The sequence below is a fragment of the Squalius cephalus genome (genome assembly GCF_949319135.1).
Source record: "Squalius cephalus genome assembly, chromosome: 25".
Taxonomy (NCBI): domain Eukaryota; kingdom Metazoa; phylum Chordata; class Actinopteri; order Cypriniformes; family Leuciscidae; genus Squalius; species Squalius cephalus.
In genome coordinates, this window is record NC_137146.1 from 29,125,704 (window position 1) to 29,153,203 (window position 27,500).

The window sequence follows — 27,500 nt, forward strand, 5'->3', positions numbered from 1 at the left end:
GTGTGTGTGTGTGTGTGTGTGTGTGTGTGTGAGAGTGAGTGAGTGTGTGTGTGTGTGTGAGTGAGTGTGTGTGCGTGCGTGCGAGTGAGTGTGTGTGTGTACTTGTCTACCTATCTAAGTGGGGACCTTGGTGTCGTTACACACTCACCAACAGGGGACCGTCGAGCCAAGTGGGGACATTTTTCAAGTCCCCTGTTGGTCATGCTTTAAAACATGTTTAAATCAGCTAAAACACGCTCTGGTGAATTTTTTACATTTTTGACCAAGTGGGGACCTACATGTGTGTGTGTGTTTAAGTCCATACTCAGCAGCGCTCCTGTAGGCTGGAGCAGGAACTGCAATGGCCCATTAACACACGTCGTTCACACTTCTCCATTGTTTGAATGGCTTGCTGTCCTAGAGAGGCTCTGAGACTGTAGAGCTGCTGTTTAACTGGTAGCTTAGATAATGAACTTCAAAGTCTTTTCAAACATCCCCAAACATATATATGTATATATGTATTATTATTATTTTTTCTAATATTACTTTTGTCAATTTTTTTTTAAAATATGCCAAAGGGATCTGCAACTCTGAACGATGTCTTCCCTATACAACAGGGTACTCCAGCCTGCAATGGAACTATGTGTGTGTGTGTGTGTGAACATTGTCTTTATTTTGTAATTATAAGTTATAGTTACAAAATAAAGACACTGTTCACACACACACACACAGATCCAATGCAGGCAGAAGTCCACTGTTGGTCAGTGTAGAGCGATAGTCCCCTATGTTAGTAATATAGACATGTATGTGTGTATGTGTGTATGCAATGGCAAGTTAATTGTTAGGGACTGCATATAGATAAAAGATATATAATGTAACTTATAGTTATAGTTACAAAATAAAGACACTATTCACACACACACACACAGATCCATTGCAGGCAGAAGTCCACTGTTGGTCAGTGTAGAGCGATAGTCCCCTATGTTAGTAATATAGACATGTATGTGTGTATGTGTGTATGCAATGGCAAGTTAATTGTTAGGGACTGCATATATATAAAAGATATATAATGTAACTTATAGTTATAGTTACAAAATAAAGACACTATTCACACACACACACACAGATCCATTGCAGGCAGAAGTCCACTGTTGGTCAGTGTAGAGCGATAGTCCCCTATGTTAGTAATATAGACATGTATGTGTGTATGTGTGTATGCAATGGCAAGTTAATTGTTAGGGACTGCATATAGATAAAAGATATATAATGTAACTTATAGTTATAGTTACAAAATAAAGACACTGTTCACACACACACACACAGATCCATTGCAGGCAGAAGTCCACTGTTGGTCAGTGTAGAGCGATAGTCCCCTATGTTAGTAATATAGACATGTATGTGTGTATGTGTGTATGCAATGGCAAGTTAATTGTTAGGGACTGCATATATATAAAAGATATATAATGTAACTTATAGTTATAGTTACAAAATAAAGACACTATTCACACACACACACACAGATCCATTGCAGGCAGAAGTCCACTGTTGGTCAGTGTAGAGCGATAGTCCCCTATGCTAGTAATATAGACATGTATGTGTGTATGCAATGGCAAGTTAATTGTTAGGGACTGCATATAGATAAAAGATATATAATGTAACTTATAGTTATAGTTACAAAATAAAGACACTGTTCACACACACACACACAGATCCATTGCAGGCAGAAGTCCACTGTTGGTCAGTGTAGAGCGATAGTCCCCTATGTTAGTAATATAGACATGTATGTGTGTATGTGTGTATGCAATGGCAAGTTAATTGTTAGGGACTGCATATAGATAAAAGATATATAATGTAACTTATAGTTATAGTTACAAAATAAAGACACTATTCACACACACACACACAGATCCATTGCAGGCAGAAGTCCACTGTTGGTCAGTGTAGAGCGATAGTCCCCTATGTTAGTAATATAGACATGTATGTGTGTATGTGTGTATGCAATGGCAAGTTAATTGTTAGGGACTGCATATATATAAAAGATATATAATGTAACTTATAGTTATAGTTACAAAATAAAGACACTGTTCACACACACACACACAGATCCAATGCAGGCAGAAGTCCACTGTTGGTCAGTGTAGAGCGATAGTCCCCTATGTTAGTAATATAGACATGTATGTGTGTGTATGTGTGTATGCAATGGCAAGTTAATTGTTAGGGACTGCATATATATAAAAGATATATAATATAACTTATAGTTATAGTTACAAAATAAAGACACTATTCACACACACACACAGATCCAATGCAGGCAGAAGTCCACTGTTGGTCAGTGTAGAGCGATAGTCCCCTATGTTAGTAATATAGACATGTATGTGTGTATGTGTGTATGCAATGGCAAGTTAATTGTTAGGGACTGCATATAGATAAAAGATATATAATGTAACTTATAGTTATAGTTACAAAATAAAGACACTATTCACACACACACACATATCCATTGCAGGCAGAAGTCCACTGTTGGTCAGTGTAGAGCGATAGTCCCCTATGTTAGTAATATAGACATGTATGTGTGTATGTGTGTATGCAATGGCAAGTTAATTGTTAGGGACTGCATATAGATAAAAGATATATAATGTAACTTATAGTTATAGTTACAAAATAAAGACACTATTCACACACACACACATATCCATTGCAGGCAGAAGTCCACTGTTGGTCAGTGTAGAGCGATAGTCCCCTATGTTAGTAATATAGACATGTATGTGTGTATGTGTGTATGCAATGGCAAGTTAATTGTTAGGGACTGCATATAGATAAAAGATATATAATGTAACTTATAGTTATAGTTACAAAATAAAGACACTGTTCACACACACACACACAGATCCATTGCAGGCAGAAGTCCACTGTTGGTCAGTGTAGAGCGATAGTCCCCTATGTTAGTAATATAGACATGTATGTGTGTATGTGTGTATGCAATGGCAAGTTAATTGTTAGGGACTGCATATATAAAAAAGATATATAATATAACTTATAGTTATAGTTACAAAATAATTAAACTGTTCACACACACACAGAGATCCAATGCAGGCAGAAGTCCACTGTTGGTCAGTGTAGAGCGATATATATATATATATATATATATATATATATATATATATATATATATATATATATATATATATATATATATATATATATATATATATATATATACATATATATACTGTGTGTGTGTGTATACATATTATGGGGGGCCAAACAGGAAATAATTCTATGTAAATTTGAATATATAGTTATAACTATGAATATATTTGTAAATCCTAAATATATAAATGTAACCCTGAATATATAGTTATAACCCTTAATATATAAATGTAAATCTGAATATATAAATGTAAATCCCGAATATATTGTTATAACTCTGAATATATAAATGTAACTCTGAATATATAGTTATAACTTTGAATATATAAATGTAAATCTGAATATATAGTTATAATTCTGAATACATAAATGTAATCCTGAATATATAGTTAAAACTCTGAATATATAAATGTAACTCTGAATATAGTTATAACTCTGAATATATAAATGTAAATCCCGAATATATAGTTATAACTCTGAATACATAAATGTAATCCTGAATATATAGTTAAAACTCTGAATATATAAATGTAAATCCTGAATATATAGTTATAACTCAGCATGTGTGCTCCGCTCAATATTCCACTCTATGCCAATGCGCTCCACTCAATCGCTCACTGCCCAAGCATTCAAATCCCGCTCCTACATGAAATCTCAGTGTAACGTAGGCTACTGTACTATAGCCTTTGTTGATTATTTTTAAGTCATTGTTGGGGGCATTTACAATTTTGCATAGCTGGCCTCTGCACAATGTTTGTGTGATAATAGGCCATTGTTTAAACTTTATTAGTTTCAGAAAGATTCTCGCAGATACAGAGACAGTTGAAACAAAGGCAGATCTTTATTTTACAAAAGCACAAGGTTTTGGTGTTTGGATGTTTAAACATACTCTTACAGCTATCTACTGCCTAATGGTTTGCCAGTTGATAAAACTTTGGATAATATAATTAATAACAACATAAAATCACTTCAGTGTTATGACAATGTTGTTTGCATGAAAACACTTTAATTAGCAGAATTATATTCGTATAGACCAGTGGTTCCCAATCCTGGTCCTGGGGACCCACAGCTCTGCACAGTTTGTATGTCTCCCTCATTTAACACACCTGATTCAGATCATCATCTCGTTAGGAAAGAGCTCTATGAACTGAACTGGGTGTGTCAGATAAAGGAGACATATAAAATGTGCAGAGCTGTGGGTCCCCAGGACCAGGATTGGGAACCACTGGTATAGACTGAGATGTAAAGAAACAGTGGTGGCCACTATCGTAATGAACTGTCAACAGTGATAAGGTATAGCTAAGAGTGCTCCAGACCAACCACGAACGAATGACTTACAGAAGGTATTCTTAACTAAGAATGTTTCAGGAAACACTTATTAACATTAAGGTAAAGCCTGAGTTATATATAAATGTATGTGTGTGTGTGTGTGTGTGTGTGTGTGTCTAATTATACAATGTTCACACAGGCATCAGAGACCAATATGCAAGACAAACATAAAAAGTATAAAAAAAAAATAGAATGATCAAACCATCAGTTATCAAAAATTTTAAATATTAGATTTTTTTTTTTATTTTTTTTATGAAAGACCATTTGAATCTAGCCTGGGTTTCCCCATGCTGCCTTGCTCACAGCGCGATTTTATTCACGTTGCTAGGCAGTTTGGACATCATAGACCTAGCCGGCTGAATTCGTTTACAACAAAGATGCATAGACAGTAAAAGAAAAGATGACTGCCTCTGGAGAATTTAGATTTCACACTTATAAATAAGTCAGAAAGAATAAATGCATATTTGGGGTGCTGTCCGAGGAGAGGGCGGGCTCGGTATTCGGCCCGAACCCAGGGTACTCCCCCCATATTCCAGGCTGTGGAAGAACAAGCCGAGAGTGATTGGGGGGATGCTGAAACTGTCAAGGAATGTTAGGTGAGTGAATAAATATATGCTTCCTTTCATGCTGATAAGGTAGGCATGGCAATCGTTTGATGACAAGTTGATTGGATTGATTATTTGAACGAGCTTCTCCCGAACTTTCTGTATGAAACATCATGTGTAGATTCCGCCATCGCGTCTGTTATAGACGATATCGACAGCGCATTCATTTTAAAAGAGGAACAGAGAACCGCGATCAAGGCATTTGTCAACTGGAAACATGAATGAAAAACATATGTCACTTACTCCGTTGCTCTGATTGGTTGTAGGTCTATCCAATTGAGTGCAGAGACATTTTCTTTCCTAGTTCGGTTGAAACACGCCCCATAATCAAAGTTCAATGGACCAGTATCAGACTCACATTCTGACTAGAATCTGAGTATGATGACGTCAGGCTACCATAGACCAGATTTTCCAATGAAAAAGGGAACCAATCGCAGAATGGGGAGGGAGCAGCAAGACGATGATGACACCGAAGCAGTTTGTTTATATCTATGGATCCAACATGGCATCAGACTCGACGTTACCTTCTACCCTCATGTTTATCTTGCACAAACAGTAATATTCACGCCATTGTGTACAAATAAATCTTTGACCCATCGTATTTTTCCTCGTCGAATTTCTGTCACTCTACATACGTCATCTGGTATAATTGAAACGATTGGCTATGAGCTACGTACAGGCGCATTTGATAGACATTCATAGCGCCCAATAAACGGCTCTGGGCATTCGTGAACCACGCCTCAAATACGAGAAAATTAACACGTGGTTCCCAGACCAAGGCTCAAAAGAGACTTGGTCTGACATTAGCCAGGCTAATTTGAATCTGTTTTCCACACAATGGGGTAAAAATTACAGACGGCCTGGCAGCAATAGCTCAAAAGCAGATGTGAGAAGAAGCTTCTTATCATTCATAATATTATTTTTCTTGTTTAACGCACTCTCTTTAAATATATTTTATATGCTTTTTTATGCAGTCCCTAATTTTTTCTCTCTAGCTACAGTTCCATATCAACAAATAATACAGAATTTTAATTTTATTCTCACCAATTATTAATTTACAATATCAACAATGATCTAGACTAGATAAATAAAATGCAACCACAGCAATAAGTCAGGGGAATGCTTTTATTTCTTCCTTTGGTTTGAATTTTAAACATTTTGCAGTTCTTTTTTAAAATGTATACATTTTAATACAATTATAAAATGATATCATGATTTGAGACCCTCTTTTCTGTAATTAAAGACCAATTTTATGGGTTGTGGTGTCTCAGACAATGGCCAATATCAGTTAAAAAAACATCGTTTCCCTTAGGGCTTAAATGAACCTCATCACTTAAAAATAGTTCAGGCTTTTCAAACAGTATGTGTGGATGATGTACAATGCTCCCATTAACACACAAAACAAACTTAGCCATCACATTGTTCACAAACTTTCGCACTTTGTCCACCTTTCCCGGGGGGGCATGCCTCCAGTGGCGCCTTTGGTTTATTGAAGACAGCAGAATTTTCATCTGGGGAAACTGTCTGTTGAGGTCACGTAGGTCCCTCTTCATTGCTTTGAGAAGCAGCACACTTTTCACACGTCCTAGGTCGTTGCCTCCACAGTGAATCACTAGCACATTCGGAGCAGTCCTTCTTTTAAGGCACTGTTGGAAGAAGGGAAGGAGGTCTCCCCAACACATGCCTCCCCTGCCAAACCACTGGACCTGGGAAGCCACTCCAAGATTGGTGCCTATGGTCTCTCTTGCTCGCTTTTCGCCACGTCTAATGTAACTGTCACCAATAATCCAAACTCTGTGCACACCTGATAAAAGGATTACAATACAAATGATTAACTATGCAGCACACAATTGGGAAGTCACACAATTGCTCTAGAATTTGTTGTAAAATATAATTAGCTGCGTCACAATAAACTTTATACATTTAAGGCCTTTCTTTAACATGGAAAGGCACAACTCACAATCTTAAAATCTAGGGCTGGACCATGATTTAAACATCTACAATTTTCAAACGAACATACAATAACACTTAAACATTTGTGTATTTTGAAATGAGATTGCCACTACATGCATTATTGTAAATGTTAAAATCTATTTGAATAAAACATTTTAAAATAGTTCAATAGGTTGAGCAGAAACATACCTTTCTTTTGAGTAGTGGATTCTCTGATGAAGTGTTCTTGTTGAACAACATGAACTGTTGACTTGACTTTTCTAAAAAAAACAAAACAAAAAAAAAACAAGGAAAGTAAAAAAATAGTAATCGTAAACATGTTTAACAGTTGCAACATCTGTAGAATAACTGGTAAAACATTGTTTTTTATGTTTGTTAAATTGACCATTATGATTTTAAATATACGCAATATCATCATTGTTGGTACTACAAGTCTAAAATAAGGATTATTCTAAATTTCTAAATTACTCTTCTAGACATTTTAACTATCCGCAAAAAGGAGTATCAAAAATATAAATTATAAAGATACCAATTACTAATGAAACCAATTTGAAATTCTGAATTGTAACAGCGTAATTATTTATTTTCTTTATAAATAGATCAATCAAAATGCTGAACTTACCTCATGTTGTAGAATATGTTCTCCTCCTTCAAAAACGCAAGGTTCAAACAGAGACAAACACTTCCAAAAGACACGAAAGAGTGAATGTTCTGTGATTATATCCCACAACCCCAACCATCTCTGGACAGTGATTGGGTCTCCAGATAACTGTTGCTATAGAAATGCTAATTTCTCTGGGATTGGAAACAAACTGGCGCCTCCAAATATGTACAAGTGGGTGATTGTTGCTTAGCTTACCCTGGAAAATAATGCTGTTGCAAAAACACTTAATTATGACTTAGTACACTGCAAAAAAAAAAAAAGTTTAAGACTTACTTATAATACACATTTTTGAAAGTCACATGAAATAGACCATATTATTTATTTCAGATTAGTTTTAATAAAATATATTTAGTTAAAATGTCCCAAAGAAATAACAAACACCATATGACACCAAGTGTATCAGTGAATATTTACACACACATTCAATATATATATAGATTTATATAGATTTGTTTCTGGGGTAGAAAATAAAACAACAATATGGTAATCTCTACAAGATCTGTTTTAAAGTGAAAATAAATAAACTCATATGGGGTTATATCATGTATTGGTGTAAACAGTGAACTATATTAAGTATGCAGAACTCCAAATAAACAATACATGGACCAGTACTTTCTTAATATCATTAATCTTGCAGCACAACTTCAATTTAAATGCATCATCACTTTGGATTACATTTTCAGTAAGGTTCTATTCATTTAGATTATGTAATGCATACAGTTATCTGAACTAACCAATAACATCATACACACATTAATGCACAGTGTATTATTTTAGATAACTTATTCATATGAGCTCATAAAATTACAACCGTTTATTTATAGTTTATGGTAAATTAACAAATGAAACCTCTTTGTAAAATGGATAGCACTATTTCTAAATTTCCATTAATTAACCTTATGATCAAAGATAAAACACAGTAAATAATATATATGCCTAGTTTAATATAGTTCTTCTTAGTTAATTACTAATTTGTTGGTTAGTTTCATAGTAAATTAAGTTTATCCAGCTGTTTATCATAACAGAATAAACACTGAAAAGGGTGATCATGAACCAGACGTGAATCCATGAATAGCTGCAATTCACAAGTGTGAATTGAGTGGTTTTAGTTACAAAAAACAGCAATATCATTTCATTTACATACTGCTTAAACCTTTTTCTTTTGGAATGTGTGGTTAACGATTTCCTATACATTTGCCTTTACATATGATAATCACAGGTGATTACAGCTGTGACCTGACAGACTGTTTTTATCTAGTGGAGACCGGGTGTTAATAGGAGACATTAAATGCTTCGATTCCCCAAGCAGATATACCAGAAGTAAAACAATCAGAGGCATAATTAACCCCTTGATTGTCAAGGATCACTGGTGGCCCCAGATTATTTTATTTATTACTCTTTAAAACATCACACTCCTACTTGATCTGCACAAACTGAGCTTCATTAGGAAGGTTTAAGACCCCAGCTTTGATATTTGACCACTGTTTATAATTAAACTGGTTTGAAGTTAGATAAGTTTCTTAATTTATTCCAGAAGTGCAAAATAATTAATCTGTAATGTTCGTTATCTTGAATAGAAATCATCACTCATACAGCAGCCATTCATCTCATCTCCAGTTTATTTGTGTTTATATAGGCCTACATACAATATCCACGATCTCCCAGGGCTATTAGGCCAATGATGCGCACATTTGGAGAAATAATTGATATGATATCGTCATACAGAATAATATTTCTATTTATTTCCCACTGAATTATGCAATCTGAAGAGCTCAAACAGCTAACAGAGCCAGCGATGACTCTGCTCTTCCAGATTTGCGTCAGCAAACGTGATGACATCAGTTCGATATGATTCGTTTGTAAAGCTGTCAATCATCTCATGGTGAACCAACGTGACCATAAGGCTGTCCTTCTGGATGACGCAGTGCTGTGTACACTGTGGACAAACAAAACTAAACACATCTCTTCATCTGATACAAGAAGCTAATAAATGCAGGATTCAAGTTATTCTGTTTTGTGTGTGTTTGATTTCCGTTCGATTTTGGTTATTGTATAGGAACAAAGAATGTTTACAGTATGCATGTGAGTAAAAATAGCCCATTGCTTCATAAAAAAATGCAAAATAGCCTATAACATATTTAAATAATCTTTTTTGACTTGAAACCATTTTAAATTGCGACCGAAATATGATACAAATACTCAATTGTGTTTTAAAGTGAGCTTTAAGTGAGAGTGTAATATTAATAAATGATATTGTGTCATGTAGCTTGAGGCTGCCTGTTGAGCTAATGCACCTTCTACATGAGCTTCCTATTTCATAAAATCATGTTATTTATTTTTTTTAATTCAAGAACAGTTTTTTTTTGTTGTTGTTGTTGTTGGTTTTCTAACAAGACTTAAGATAATAGATGTATTGCTCTTGCATAGTGGAATGACAGAGATTTAGATGACCAAGCAAAAAATACAGGGATACAGGCATTAATGACTGAATTCAAACAAAAGAATAAGAATAAAAGAAAAATGAAGATTAAAGGGTTAGTTCACCCAAAAATGAAAATTCTGTCAGTATTTACTCTCCCTCATGTTGTTCCAACCCCATTAGACTTTCGTTCATCTTCGGAACACAAATTAAGATATTTTTGATGAAATCTGAGAGATTTTTTTTACGTAGTGTAATAGCGTAGCGCGTCTGTGTTTCACGTCACCACGTATCACACATGACCACAGTCGCCCAATAGCCCGCTACGTTATATTACACTATGTAAAAAAAAACCTCGAGGTCCAGAGAGAAGGAAATGAAAAGAGGAATAAAGTCGTTATTTTTGTTTGTTTTTGCGCACAGAAAGTATTCTTGTCGCTTTACAAACTTAAGATTGAGCCACTGGAGTCACTTGTACTATATTAACAATGTCTATAATACATTTTCTGGGCCAGCAAGTTGAGGTGTCCATAAGCCTGCAGGAGGAGTGATCCAGCACTCAGATTTAATCAGAAATATCTTCATTTGTGTTCCGAAGATGAACGAAAGTCTAATGGGGTTGGAACAACATGAGGGTGAGTAATTACTGACAGAATTTTCATTTTTGGGTGAACTAACCCTTTAAGTCTCTTGAAAAGGTGCTAAATGTTCGTCGATTTACATGAATGGGCCATTTCTCCTCACCAGACCAACCAGACATGTTGAGTCAATGACTCTAAATGACAATGAGAGTCAATGACTCTACATGAGTGTTTACAGGGGAATAAGATATTTGGTCTTACAATAGGCTTCATAAAATGCATTTAGAGATCATCCTCAGATTTGATATTCTGAAGCTCAGAATATTTTATACATTTAATAAATATATTCTTAATATTTGATGTTTTTATGTTTGAGCTTATATATCTCAATATTCATAACAGTCTGATAAATTTTTAGTCTTGAACTGTAAACACTCAAGTGATGGCTTTCTAAATATATGTTGGTTATGTGCCTATTCAGAATGATTTCTGAGCAGAAACTTTGATATTTTTGGTATGTCATAAATGCATCACTCACCAAAATTGGGGGTGACTATATAATTGTTTTAAATAAGCTATTCATCTAAGCTGTCTATACAAAACATTGTAAATAACCAGTTCAGTTGTAACAAGTAGGCTTTATCATCTGTATAATTTATTTAATGAATCTGTTTGAGATCAAATTAATGCTAGATGTTTTGATATAAATTAAATATCAAACATATAATGTTAGTACATGGCATGACTGTGTTTAATTTCACTCAGTTATTTTGATTTATTTCCAGATTCAATCATAGGCTTGTTCTTACATAGTAGAGCTTGCGCAGTTTTCAAAAATGGTGCTTTAAATCTCTTGACAAACTAAAAGACTTAAATTACATTTGTATGTATTCTAAATAAAAGACACAGGTTGTACTGAATGTCAGCTTGCTTATTTTTGTAAAGATAATGATTTATTGAGTCCACATGCCATGTAAACTTGAAACTATGCTTCAAATCACAGATCGAGAGCTGTCGTTCAAACCACAACTCTGCGATGCTGTTTACAAATGTTGGTTGGAACTAATACTTCAACGTTTGGTAAAAAATAAATAAAAAAATAAAGTAGATTCATTTTATCATTTCATTTTCATTTAAGTAGCTTTTATAAATGTGCAAAGAAAAAAAAAACATTACTGGTGTGAATCTTGAGACAAAACAATGGCATATTTTAAGATTCAAATTTGAGGTTGGTGTCTCTAAAACTATGCCCCCAGTTTCACAGACAACGCTTTCTCAGACGCATGTTTGAGCTGTTTTAACTGAAAACATATTTAAATTATGTATTATCAATTATTATCAATTGTATTACAGTTTTTATATTTGAGCTTGTATACCTTTAAAATATGTGTCTCATTTATTCCCCACCTGGTAAAATGGGGGCTGTCTTAGAACATTTTAAAGAATTATAATGTATAAAGTGGTATAAATAATTGTGGTGTGACTTGACTGTATATAAATTACAGAGCTGATTGAAACATATCCCAATTGCTCTGATCAGATGGTTCCTCACTGCTGTTTTCCAGTCCTTGGGTGGACTGCTACCCTACCCCCCAAATACCCCCGCAGGCAATTTGCATTTCTATGGAGAAGAGCTTCAAAGGACAGCATGTCATAGACACATAGGCCAGACTGTGAAAGTTTTACCTTAGGCCCCGTCCACACTACTGCATTTTCGTTTAAAAACGAAGACTTTTTGCTACGTTTGCACCTCCCGTCCACACTAAAACGGCAAAAACGGAGACCCAAAACGGAGAAGTTTAGAAACGCTGCCGACCCGTTTTTCGTTTTGAATCTCCGGAGGGCGTTTTAGAGTGGACGGGTCAAAACGGAGGACTTTAGAAACGATGACGCAGAGGCTCACGCTCGGCTCTATGATTGGGTGTCACCAGTCATGGAGTATACACAGGTAATATTCAGTACCAGTAAACTTCACCCGCTGGAACAGTTTCTTACAGTAAGAAACTGGCGCGTCTCAGGCGCGGTAAACGCGTGCATGCTAGAAATATAACCGACACCTATTTTTCTTGCGACACGCAAGCGTGTTGGAAGCGTTTTCTGGCAAAATGGAATAGGAAAAGATGTTTATATGTCATTTTGACACAAATACATATTAATAAATGATATTTTGATGTTTGAAAACATTTTTTACAGTCTATGCTTGAAAGTCTCTAGGTTTACACCGGCACGCACATGCCCAGTGTTGGTGAATGGTCACGTGATCCGCGTTTGCAGTCGTTTTAATGTGGACTGAGATCAATTCTAATACGCAGCTAATACGCAGTGTTGTTTTTTTTTTGTGATTCAACACAAGGTACTCTTAAGTAAGTGGTATGAGCTTTCTTTTCAGATGTGCTATACAAGTTAAGTTAAACCAACATAAATATGAATGCCCATGGTAAATGCTACGTCCTATATAACCATTTGATTTACATTAAATGAGAATATTTTTATATTTATTTACATTGTGTGAAATTACTTTTTTTCTTTATTAACTTTATCATTTCTATCTGCCACTGGTATAGGTTTGTGCTCTGTGCTCTATACGTACAGAAAAAAAGTGAGTAATTATAATGTATGTAATAGTAATTGAGGAAAAGGAATTTTTCCTGATCCAACTGATGTTTACAATTTGAACTGAATTTAAAAACAATGGACTATACACTTATTTTGAACTGGCTGTTTGATTTCATTCACAGATAAATTTGCATAACAGAACCAATAGTAATGATGGGTAATTGTGGCTAATCTGTGGGCGTCGGCCCAATCACTGCTCAGATAGCAGCATGTGTATCATCTATTCTATGTTCCTAACTCACACTTCAGTTTTGCCATTTGGAAGACAGCTCCTATACGCGATTGTTTCCTACATTGGAGAGTTATCTTTCTGTTATAGTTTAAAGACTGTATCTACCTCCAAGAACCTCATAAAAAGCGCACTGAGACATTTCTCATCTCAGTTTTTTCTTTCCAAATTAAGAGGTAAGTTGAACATTATATATTTTATGATAATTTGTAAATGCTAATTTTATAAAATATTGATATCCTCTTACAATGTAAATATGCATGTATATTACCGGTAATATTATTGATAATCAGATTGTTGGTAATTTTTTTTTTTTTATTTTTTTTTTTTACTACATTTTAAATTGTTACCCACGGTGTCATCTTTTCAATCATTTATTTTCTATGAAATTCTAAAGAGGTATTATTTATTTATTTATTTATTTTGCATATGAAGTAATCCTACATAAAATAATTTTAAATATTTCACAGGAAAATGAGACCCAGAAGAGTTTTTCCTGAAAAAGAAGCTTTGTACTTCATTGCTTCTGGCAAAGATAAAGACACATTTGAGAAACAATTCATGAGTGAAGAGAAAGGTAAGTTACTACATACAATTCTCCCATCAATACTGTATGACTTTGCAAAACTTAAATAAAAGCTAAGTGTGGTCACTAATTAAAGGAATAGTTCACTTAAAAATGAAAATTCTGTCATCATATACTCACTCTCATGTTGTTTCAAACCTGTATGAATTTCTTTCTTCTGCTGAACAGAAAGGAAGATATTTAGAAGAATGTCAGTAACCAGACAGTTTCTGGTCTCATTGACTTCCATAGTATAATTTTTTTCCTACTATGGAAGTCAATGGGATCAGAAACTGTCTGGTTACTGACATTCTTCTAAATATCTTCCTTTCTGTTCAGCAGAAGAAAGAAATTCATACAGGTTTGAAACAACATGAGAGTGAGTATATATGACAGAATTTTCATTTTTAAGTGAACTATTCCTTTAATGTCAAAGGGTTGGGTTTAAAATATGAACCTAGAGAAAGCAGGCTGTTAAAACAAAACACGCAAGAGGGGAAAAAACATGATTGCTTTGACCAGTTAAAGGTGGATTTACATCTGTTTTCCTGCCAGTATTTATGTTATAAGCTGCTGATGTCTCTAAATTAAACACTATTATGTAAATGTGTGAGTGCTCTTGATATTATTTGTAAGTAACTGCCAGTTAGAATGTGAGGGGCCTGTGTAATAATGGAAATGATGAATATTTAGTGTCTGATTTTTTCAGACAGAAAATCTGATTTTTTTTTTTTTATTATTATTATTTTTTTTACACTTTTATAAAGATGTAGATACAGTTGTTTTCGAAGTAACAATACCATTGAAAATAATTTAGACAACCTGAATAACTTCATGAATCTTTTATCATACTATTAATTTACTTGTATTTATACTATTTATTAGGTTTTGGAGTAATTGCCACAAAACACATTGAGCCAGGTGAATTCCTGTTGGAGTATGTTGGAAGACACATCACTGGATCTGAAGGAGAGAACCTGTTCAAAGACTACTCAGCTGAAAATGCAGCATTTTTGTATTTCTACTCCTTTCAGGAACAATCTTACTGGTAAGATTAAATTAATGAATGTTCCAATGAAATATAATACCATTATGACAATTCAAAAGTGTTTTTAAAATATTTCACCACACAGTGTTGATGGCAGTCAAGATACAGAAAGACTAGGACGATTCATAAATGATGACCACATCAAGCCAAACAGCAAAATTAAAATAGTAAGTCTGTCTTTAATGTATTCTTATTCTTTGTTTCAATTACACCTTTTATACAGCCTCATCTTGTAGCATTATTTGACATTATTAAAAACTAGGCGACTTTTCAAATGATGTTTTTGTTGTTTTCATTTGTGTGTTTGTGTGCTTTTGTAACCAATAGATAATGGATGAAAAGAAAAGACCACATCTGTGTGCATTTGCGTTAACAAAAATCAATGCAGGAGAAGAAATTTTATACGACTACGGAGATCCTAACTGCCCATGGAGACAGGTATTTAAACTTCTATTTCTATTTGTTGGTGTCTTATTTTCATTATTTTATCAAGTGGTGAGGAAAACTTGCTAACACTTTACAATAAGGTTAATTGGTTAACATTAGTACTAAATGACCAATACATTTGTTACAGTATTGGTTAATCTTTGTTAATATTAGTTAAAATCCAGCTGTTTCAATGTTTGTGCATGTTACTTCACAGTGTGTTATTAATTTTAACAAATACAACTTATGATTTTAATGATGTATCAGTACATTTTTAAATTAACAATAACCAAAGTTTAATAAATGCTGTTTAAGTGTACAATTTTTACTTTAAAAAAGCAAATTATTGAGGTAACACTTATATAGTTTTTATATGGTAACACAATAAGGTTTCATTTGTTAACATTAGTTAATGTATTAATTTGCATGAACTAAAAGCCATACATTTGGTAAAATATTTATTCATCTTTGTTAGTGTTAGTTAATGATACTCCGGCTGTTCATTGATTGTTCATGTACATTTACAACGTATTACCTAATTGATTTTAATAATGCATTACTAAATGTTGAAAATAACATTAACAAAGTTTAATAAATGCTGTATAAGCGCAGTTCATTATTGGTTTGTTAACTAATGCTAGCTAATGAAACCTTATTGTAAAGTGTTACAAGATTCTCTTATCCTCAACAATACTGCTGTACAATTTTTACCTTTAAAAAAGCTAATTATTTAGGTAACACTTACACAATGAGGTTTCATTTGTTAACATTAGTTAATGTCTTAATTCACATGATCTAAAAGCAACACATTTGGTACAATACTTATTCATCTTTGTTAATGTAAGTTAATTAAACTCCAGCTGTTCATTGCTTGTTCATGTACATTTACAACGCAATAACTAATGTTAATAAATACAACTTTTGATTTTAATAATGCATTACTAAATGTTGAAATTAACATTACATACTATTAAGAAATATTGTAAAAGTGGTGCTCATTATATGTTCATGTTAACTACATTAATGATTGCTTTTAATGTAATTTGTTTCAGAAAACCAGTATTTCCACATTCAGAGAGATCAAGGAAAATATGGTAAATATATATAGAGAGGTCTGTTCCTTCAGCTGAGTTTACTAATAACTATATACACTGTAAAACATTTCTTACATTTCAATATGCTTTTGCTTTTTTGCATTTTACAGGAATCACGATGGAAGAATTCATTTGAAAACTTTGATTTAAAGCCTGGTTTGATGAAAATGGATGACCTTGTTATCAACACAGAAATGAAGATTGCAAATGGATGCAATGCTGCTGAGATTTTCCCAGGAGTCTTCAACAACTGCAAAGTTGCAGTGAAACGAGTTGCCAAACATGTTTCCAAAACTGAATTGGAAATGGCTCATTTCCTGAGTTCAAAAAATTTACAAGCAGAGCACCTTCTGCAACACATTTCAGTGTTGGAAGACACTTACTTTGCCTATTTTGTGTCACCTCTTTGTGAATATAGTCTGATGGAGCTGATTGAAAACAAGGATTTTCCTGAAAGAAAAAGCCTGATAGAGAATCGAAGACTAGAGATCTGCCAGGAGTTACTGCAAGGACTTCAGGAACTGCATTCATATGGAATTTTGCACAGAGACCTGAAGCCTGAAAATATTTTGTTTGGTAAGAGCAGTCTGTGGATTAGCCATAGCTATAATTATCCTGTAATATCAGCAGAAATTTTCATTTAAAATGCATGAGCATATGATAATGTGGATATCATTTTAAGTGTTACATTTTTTGTGAGCATTTTTACTTTTCTACAGATATAAGCAATAAACTGTACATCGCAGACTTTGGAGCAAGCAGAAAACTTGATCTGGCACAAACCACACTGCTCTCTCAAATGGCTGGATCTTTTTCTTGGTCGAGTTATGAAGATGTTGGAGGCATGCAATACAAGTACAAGAAAGAATCAGATATCCAGGTAAGGGTTGAAAATATCATGTTAAAACTTGTTAATTTGTGGGAGGACGCCGGCACACAGAAGTGTTTTTTAATTACACTATATCAAAGTTACTTTAAGATTTAATGTAAAAATAATAATAAAAGGCAAATTATACATTATTTAAAAGGTTTAAGACTCAATCCTAAAAATGTTTTACCTCTGTTTTATTATAAATATCTCATGGTGACTGTAATTTAATTTCTTAATTTGTGTCAAAGGAAAAAATCTGCTATATGGTCATCATGAAAGCATTTGACTACACAATGTTTGGTCTCAATTTATTTTGATGGTCTCTTTAACACATTCTGTTGATTATAAGTAATGTTACAACTACATGTGAACTAATTCTCATTAGAGTACTACAGGAGTATAAGTAGACTAGAGACTAAAATGTAGGTTAGAGTAAAAATAAGTTGACATGTATTATATATTTAGTCAGTATAATGTCTATTGGGGTTTATCACAGTCAAATTTTAGCAGATATTAAGCAGATATAGTCTACTAATACTGTAATTACAGTTGGTTGACATGTAGCTGCACATTTATTTATAGTTAGTAGAATGTTCAAAAGGGACCATCAAAATAAAGTGTTCCCTTTCATAGTCACTACGAGTTACGACGTGACGACGAATAACGTCTCCGTTCCCTACTCAGGGAACCAGGGAACTTACTTAACTGAGACTTTTCCAGCATTCCTCTGGGTTTTTAGTTCAAAAGTGAACACATTTGGAAAAATATTGATGGATTCTCATTATTAATTCACATTTCAGAGTGGAGTTTTATTTATTTATTTATTTATATTTTTATCCTAAATTAATCAATGTAACCAATAAAGAGCAGCGGGTTTCAAACCCTTGGTCGCGTCCAATATTTAAAAAATGGGTTGTCTTGATGATTTAATGAAAATGGACTTACATAAAAATGAAATAAAATTAAATTAAAATAATAATATAAAATAATATTATATAGGCCTAAGGAAATATGCTAAATATATTTTGATTTAAAAAAAAATATTCAATAAATCAATAAAATAAAATACTGCAAAAATATGCAGCTGAGTTAGTTTCATTTTACTCCACAAATAAGGTGATAGAAAGTAAACAAAAAATAAATAAATGGTCATTTCAAAAGTTTGAAAACCACTGGTATAGAGCATTAAAAACTGGTATAGAGCATCCATTCATTAACAAAATAATTATGACCTTGTGCAGAAAGTCAAGAACGTTTACTAAAACAAATACAATTATGATGTTCCATGATTTTCCAATCACAGTGCTGGTTATAACTTAAGTATTGTATTGTACACAGTTACTCATTCCAAATTACATGACACAAATTGCAGTCAGTGATGAAATCTAGATTAATCTAGATTACAATCTAAATACAATTTATTAAATTTATTACAATAATTTACAATATTATTTACAAATAATTTACAATCCTGTAATCTAAATAATTTTAGGTAATGTAATTGGACTACTTTGTGAGTACTTTTGACCCTAACGATTCAATAGGATAATTGTGTACCATATTGATAAAAATACCATGAGAAAGAAAATATATATTTTTTTTTGCTATCAATTTTGTGAAGTGCATTAACTATTATAGCCATTAACTATTATAGCTTTTAGCCTTTATTACAGTATGTAAACTATCCTATCCTCTAAGCCTCATCAGATCACAAAGAGAATGTATTTTAAATACTTGAAAGGCCTTATAAGTTTTGATAACATGGTTTTGATCTAATAAATTGTCTTGGTTTGATGCTGAGAATTTTAACATTGAGCACATTTTTTTGTAAATTTGAACGACAAAAATCGGTGTTGCCTACACCGTTATCCTCTTTTTACAATTTGCACCCTGTTGACTTCAATGGGGCAAGTACTAAACCTGCTTTTAGCCTCTTAACATCCTTCATGTGTCATTACAAGTGCACCAGCCATGTGAGTGATTCCTTCAGAGTGAACACGGGTGAATCTGACTGCAGTAGATGTGAAAGGGTTTGTGCTGGAGCAATCTGTAAATTAATCTGGCCGTTAGAGTTATCATCTGCAGATTTTAAGTTAAACATGGTCAGGTCTGTGGCTTCATTGGGTTTCTGTACTTTAACAAGAACCAATTTCTGTTTTGTCATAAAATATCAATGAGAAAAATATTTTCTAAAAACTTTACAATACACTTAAGCCTATATATTATGTTTCTTAATGATTGTAATTATGATTTTATGACAACAAATTGCGAAGTGTCTTCTTTAACCCTTTCACGTATAGTGGTCACTACAGTGGACAGCTATTAATAAAGCATTTTCTTGAATTTGCATGGGTTTTTATGGCAAAGTTGCACATCAGCCTCATTGGACCCTGGTGCATCATCCTATAAATTGCAACCAAGGGCAAGCCGTTGTGTTTCGATTTTTCTCCCCTCCAAACCAAGATGGCCAAGGGTCAGTCAGACATGCCAAGTTGCTCCGGAATATCCACCCATTCCTTCTATCCTAGGAGACTCAAGCAATATCTAATGAGTCATATCACAGTAAAATTTTCCAAGTTTTGATTTTAGATTGAGAGAAAACTCTGATTAATCACATGTCCACTGTAGTGGACGTCATGCATCAACTGCTATATTTCAGCTACAATTCATAATTATAATGGGAATGTTAAAACTTAAAAACTTGATCTGCAGTGAATTTTTTACTGTAAATAAATGTATTTGTATTATTAGAATGTAATTTTCATTGACATCGAAAAAAGTAATCTGAATTTGTAATGCATGTTACTTGTAATGCGTTTCTTTACTCATAACATCAAAAAGTAATCTGAATACGTAATTCATGTTACTTGTAATGCGTTTATATATTCGTTACATCAAAAAGTAATCTGATTAGGCAATGCACATTACTTGTAGTTAATTACTTGTTAGATCAAAAAGTAATCTGATTAGGTAATGCATGTTACTTGTAACACATTACTTTACTTGTAACATCAAAAAGTAATCTGAATGTGTTATGCATGTTACTTGTAATGCATTACATCCAACACTGATCATTTCAGATGAGATTGAAAAAATGTAATGCTAGGTTTTCTCAGAGGAGGGCTATGATAGAAATGTGCATGTCCATCTTGAACATAATCAGAATTATCAGCTAATAAGGGTAAATCTCCATACTCTGGTGCACTGGAGGGAACATCTGAGTGGGTTCCACAGTTGTGCCTTGACAGTCTGTAGAAAATTCTGATGGAATCACGTCCTCATGTTCTGATATCAAAGATACGCGAAGTGCAACTTGTATGAAGTTGTACGAAGCCTTTCCAATATTTTTAATTTATATTTGTTGTATATATTTTATATTTTCAGTTTCACATGATTTGATATAATTGTTTTGATTAGTTTGTTAAATTCACATACTTTATCTGTTTGATTATTGTCTTATATTTAATACAGTATATCTTCGTTTTTAACCATAACCGCATGCTGTCCACTCAAGTGGACACCTGAAGATCTCTTTGAAAAATTTGTAAAAAATCTTGTTTTTCATGCCCTAAGAGGAATAAAAACACATAGGGAAAAAAAATACTGACTAAGGTTATCATAATTCATGCATGAAAGGGTTAAAATTAGACTACAACTATGCTTCTATTCCAAAAATGTCATGAACAATGAACTTCATGAACATCCCCTATTTAATTTGGGGATGACAATTCTTAGGTTTGGGTTCAAATGGATTAACAGGTTACATGTATGCAGTTACAATACTATTTTAGTATGTGATCAATATGATTTGTAATCAGTTCTGTCAAAAATGCATACATTTGTTCTATGTTCAATTGTTCTGAATGCTAATATTCGAGCAGCTTTCATTTGAGCACAGCAGCATTTTGTCATCATTTTAATCATCTTCATTCATTCTGCAGTTTAGTTGTGACCATTTCTGAAATTTTTGTAAATATTATTTTATTTTGTAGGTAGCAGGATGCTTGGTTCATTATATCCTGACGGATGGGCAACACCCCTATCAGACAACTACACCCTACTCCAAGGATCCAGTTGGGCTATCTCAAAATGTCAGAATGGGTAACTTCACTCTTCAATGTGAAGAAAGATGGACAAGACAAAAATATATTATTAGCAGAATGCTGTCTAATTCAATCGAAGAACGTCCCACCATTGAGGAATGCCTTCAGTCTTTCACATGTACGTTCCAAGACTTACACTTTTCTCTTCACCTCATTAATAAAACTTTGTAGATTTTACAAGAATGTAGAAAAAAAATCCTTAAATTATTGGATATCCTTAACAATTGTTGTGCATTTACAGGTTTCATACACCAGTCGGATTACACTGGAATCACAAACAACTACAGCAATGTGAATGAAAATGAAGTAAGTACTTTTCATTTTCATAAAAAAAAAAAAAAAGTTTAAGACCAAAAAGACAACAGTGATTCTAAAACACAGTATGTGTTTTAGAATCAGCAGGCTCTAGATAGAAAACAAACATGGACATGGATTTCACACACTGTTATTGTTTTACAGGACAGAACCCATACAGCAGATTTCTGTCCCCAAACGTCAGATGAGATGGACATCCTAGAGAGTACCGACAGTGATAAGCCAGAAAGTGTTTGCAGTGATGAGATGGATTCATCTTCTCACACTGAGGAGGACTTATATGAGTCTGAAATGGTAATTAAGGGTTTTATACTTTATAATATATAACATTGTTATTATTTACAAATACATTTCAGTTGTGTGGTTCTTTATTTCAGAACAACACTGAACAACAGGTTTCCTTTTCCCTGGAAATCTCAGAAGAAGAAGAAGACGACACAAAAAAAGCTAAAGGACATGTTGCAGAACGCATCCAAGGAAAACCACTTATGAAGAGTTGGATAGAAATAGATGAAAGTGCCCACGGCTGTAGCTCTCAACAAAATCAAATAAAAGTGAAAATGTCCTCAAACAGTGTACATCAACGCATCTATGACAAGAAGAATTACTGTCTTTACTGTGAGAAGCCTTATCCAAAAATTGCAAGACATCTACAGCAGAAACATTCTGAAAAAGTTGAAGTTGCAAAGGCACTTGCACACAACAGAGGCTCAAACATGCGTACTCTTCTATTAACCAAAGTAAGGAACATGGGAAACTACCACCATAACAGTTCAGTCCTATCCTCTGGGAAAGGACAGATCATACCAAAAAGACAAGCAACTCGTGAGTCAACAGCAATAGACTATCTGCCTTGCAAGTTTTGCTTTGCTATGTATGTCAAAACAGATCTCTGGAGACATCACAAACGTTGCAAATTACAAGACAAAGAAAATATGCCAGTGAAACGAAAAGTTCAGGCAAGTTGTTCTCTGTTGTTGCCAATGGACTCTGACGTTTCTAGTGGACTTAAAAATATTATTGAAGATATGACATATGATACCGTTACTCAAGTGGTGAAATCTGACCCGTTGATTCTGTCACTGGGTGAGAGAATGTTCCTCAAAAACGGAGAAGTTTCACGGCACCGGGCAGACATTAGAAATAAGATGAGAGAACTTGCCAGACTTCTTATAGTGACAAGAACTATTGATAAAGACATTGTTGCTTTGAAGGACTTGATCAACCCAGGAAAGTTCAACACAGTACTTGAGGGAGTAAAAAAGATGACTGGATTTGATTCCTCAACCAACCGATTCTCAGTCCCTTCAACAGCACTGAAACTGCGTCATTCCCTTGTGAAAGTGTCATATATTTTGCAGGGAGAGGCTTTACGTCAAGAGGATGATGCATTGAAGGGAAGAGCAGAGCAATTCAGTAAATTAATTGAACTAGAATGGACAATTCATGTTTCATCTAATGCACTGAAAACTTTGTACCAGAAAAAGTGGAACAGTCCCCAAATGCTGCCTTTAGCAGAAGACATAAAGAAGCTCCATGATCATCTAAAGTGTCTTGAGGAGGTCAACAAAAAAGCACACATTGAACACACATCACAAAGGTCATGGAGTGATCTCTCTCAGGTGACTCTAGCACAGCTAATATTATTCAATCGGCGTCGAGAAGGTGAGGTTTCAAGGATGGAAGTCAAAACATACCTGCAGAGAAACAAACAGATGATTCAGGATGAAATTATGGAGAGCCTTTCACCTTTTGAGAAGAAACTCTGTAAGAATCTCACCAGAGTAGAGGTACGGGGGAAACGAGGCCGCAAAGTACCAGTACTATTTCCCACAAATATAACAGAATCTGTGGAACTTCTAATTAAAACTAGAGAAGATGTTGGGATTTCCCCTAGCAATCCCTACATATTTGCTCGTCCTTTTTATGGATCACAGGAGAGCATCCGTGGTTGTGACTGCTTAAAGCGATTTGCAGAAAGCTGTGGGGCTAAAAACCCAGAAAACATTACATCTACAAAGTTGAGAAAACATGTAGCCACAGTTTCTCAGCTACTTAACCTGCAAACGCATGAACTAGACCAACTAGCAACTTTCATGGGTCACAACATTGAAGTCCATAGGGAGTTTTACAGACTGCCTGAAGAAACCTTACAAGTTGCAAAAGTGAGCAGAATTCTGTTTGCCCTGCAAAGTGGAATAGGCAAATTTAAAGGAAAATCTCTGGAGGACATAACGCCAAACATCAACTGTAAGTAAATTACTTATGTGTATATGTCTTTTGTTTAAACAATTCATAGTGTCCACACTTTGTAAAAATCTACTTTTAGTTTTAAAGAATGTGAATGCTCATTTTGTTACAGTTGAAGGGGGCTCCAGCAACTCAGACACAGAGGATGCTGAATCTGAAAAAAGGATGACAGAGGATGATCATTCGGAAAAAAGGGCTGCCACCTCAATAACGACCGCAGCCTCAAGAGAGGCAGTTCCATTCTTTAGGATTTCACCACTGCCTTTAAATAAAAAGGGTTTGTTATTCCACTTTGCATAAAAAAATTGTATCTACATGAAACATCTTGACATGTATTTTAAGAATTGTCTGTGCTCTTCAGCTTGTAAAATCTACATTATTCAAATTTTGGTTATTCTTTAATTCAATTAATTTGATTTACTTACTTAATTTCTTAATTTATTTTAACAGGAAAGTCCAGAAAGACCTGGTCAGAGAAGGAGAGTAAAATTATTGAACATCATTTCAAGAATTTCCTAAAGGAAATGAAAGTCCCTGGAAAAGTGGATTGTGAAAGATTCTTAAATGAAAACAAGATTTTAATTGGTAATGAAAGAGAATGGAAAGCAGTAAAATACTTTGTGCACAACCGAATAATCACTATCAAGAGAAATTTGTGTCTACAGTATTGAACCTATAGCAATACTGGGACCTTGCATATGGAGTATTGATGTTTTATGTCACAATACTGGGAGCTTGCGTATGGAGTATCGATGTTTTATGTCACAATACTGGGAGCTTGCGTATGGAGTATCGGTGTTTTATGTCACATACTGGGAGCTTGCGTATGGAGTATCAATGTTTTATGTCACAATACTGGGAGCTTGCGTATGGAGTATCAATGTGTCATAACATTGGTAGTTCATGTAAATGGAGCGTCAGTGTGTCATAACATTGGTAGTTCATGTAAATGGAGCGTCAGTGTGTCATAACATTGGTAGTTCATGTAAATGGAGCGTCAGTGTGTCATAACATTGGTAGTTCATGTAAATGGAGCGTCAGTGTGTCATAACATTGAAATGATTGACTATGTCCAAACTATTTGAGTGATCGATCATTTTCTGTCTTTTTTTAAGTTGTTTTAAAAAATCACTATTTTACACGTGCTTTTCGTTAATATATTTCATGGTATTTGTAACTTTTAATATAATTTATTTGGTGTTACCCTTTTATTTATTTAATTATTTATTTTATATAAAGCAAAGCAACTTGTTTCAGAAGCAATATATCGTTGATGTTGTGGTATACATTTAGGCACTCATCACTGAGGGTGGAAAGTCTGCACTACCGCAGGGGGGGCTCTTTTAGTGAGCTTATGAGATTTTCTATGTGATAAACTGAATGGTTTATTATGTGAAAAACCATTTCCGTTGTCAGGAGTGCAGCAAGAGCAAGTAAGAAACCTTCAGTTTAGGAGTGTGTGGACCTTAAATAAACTTTAACTTGATTTCATTCAACATGCTGTAGGTATGCATTTTTTCACTATTTATTCTAATTGCAAGAACTGGTTTATGAGTGTTATTGTGAATAATATTACTACGTCATTACATATTCTGTAAGTCAAAACTCAAACTGAACCAACTGAACATTTGAAATGTGAAAATCAACATAAAACTTTGAGTTTTGACCTCCGGTAGAGGTGGGCATATATTAATTGTTTTAATCTAGATTAATATTGAAATTAATCTAGATTAATCTAGATTAAAATGGTTCATTTAAATTATGCCGAAGACATTCAGAATATGTGTGCTACACAAAACTGGACTATAAAAGTAAGTCTTTGAGAACGGGTTTCTCAAGCCATGTGGCGCATTATACCAGGGGGTCATCTTCTGTTTCCAAAATGCATCATAAACTGCTTGAGAAAGCTGTTCTACTCATAGACTGTAAAAGGTTACTACTGTACTGTTACCGTCCGTAGGCAACATTAGGTAGGCCTATGTTATTATCAACTACTATAGGCTATCAATTTGGGATGGGCGATATGGCCTAAAATCCATATTGTGATATACATTGCAGCCTCTTGTGATAACGATATATATTATTAAAAAAAAAACATTTCAGAAAAGGTTACACAGACCCTGCTAAACAACTGCTAAATGTTTTTTTTGTTTTTTTTAGGGTGCATGTTGTTTTGAGAGCATATATTGTGCAAAACTGTAAGTATACAACATAATTTTGCAGATAAATAAAATTTAAGTACACTAGCTGCAGAGACTTCAGTAGGTCTAATGTTTATTATGGCCTGGAGCTTATGAAACCCCAAATTTAAAATTAGAATATTGTCTAACTGATGTCTTTTCAGTTAAAAAGAAACACAACAATGCTTCTTAAAATCAGGCGCAGACAGAGATTATGTGCTACACCACTAAGATATATTGGGAATAATATGCGCGCGCTGGTATTCAGTGATATGTTTCATTTTGAATTTGAGGTGGTAGAACGGATTAGTCGTGTGTTAATTTACCGAACTGTTACCCCAGACACTCTGTCTATATAGTTTGCTGCTGCTCGTCGGGCGGCTTAAATCCGAACCAAGTCCAAATAATGGATGTTACACGATCTTTTTCACCAGCTTTCACTTTCAGCTGTGTTTACTTAAAGCCCATGTTGCAGGTTAACCACCACTGTCGATTAATGGGTACATAAATCACTCAAGATATGTATATCATTTTTCAAATGTCTCAAAAATAGCCTCAGCCTGTTTTAGAACTATACAGAATGAGTGGAGAGTTGGTGAAGTGTCCTGGCGAGTTGCTATCATTTAACAATGCAGCAATGAGCACTGGAGCTAGTCTACGAGCAGCAGTGCACAATAACGACACTTTTTTTTATCTTTTTTTTTTATGAATAGCACAATAGAGTGAAAAAGCAACGTTTTCTTTATATCTAGTGGCAGTGATCATGACGTTAGTTCAGATAAGTACCGCTAACCTTTGTTATAGTGTCGTAGTACTGGTAAACTTTGTCTTTGTCATCTAGAAATAGAAGGCATCATGCTAGCTATATGGGCGTTTCTAAGCGTTTGTCTCTTCCTCCGGTGCAAATGTTGTTGCAAACGTAACGTTAGCTATATATATATAAATATATATATATATATATATATATATATATATACAGTATATACAGTATATATATATATATATATATATATATATATATATATATATATATATATATATATATATATATATATATACTTTTTTTTTTTTACTTTGATAAATTATTAATTTTTTTCATTCTTTTTTCATCTTCATTCTTGCT

General features: G+C 33.9%; 2 protein-coding genes across 4 annotated transcripts in view; one reads left to right on the forward strand and one right to left on the reverse strand.

Annotated features, from left to right (window-relative positions):
• The window catches only part of piezo2a (piezo-type mechanosensitive ion channel component 2a), a 233,351-nt gene that overhangs the window by 174,390 nt on the left and 31,461 nt on the right, over window positions 1-27,500 (reverse strand). The window lies entirely within an intron of this gene.
• Window positions 6,862-25,693, forward strand: LOC307153598 (uncharacterized protein). Its single transcript, XM_079863158.1, has 15 exons — window positions 6,862-13,279; window positions 13,419-13,701; window positions 13,996-14,102; window positions 14,976-15,138; window positions 15,224-15,305; window positions 15,466-15,576; window positions 16,617-16,658; window positions 16,769-17,234; window positions 17,378-17,538; window positions 21,522-21,750; window positions 21,874-21,938; window positions 22,092-22,241; window positions 22,325-24,197; window positions 24,310-24,474; window positions 24,648-25,693. Exons 3-15 carry the CDS (start codon window positions 14,000-14,002, stop codon window positions 24,866-24,868), a joined length of 3,831 nt encoding a protein of 1,276 aa, XP_079719284.1. The 5' UTR covers window positions 6,862-13,279; window positions 13,419-13,701; window positions 13,996-13,999; the 3' UTR covers window positions 24,869-25,693.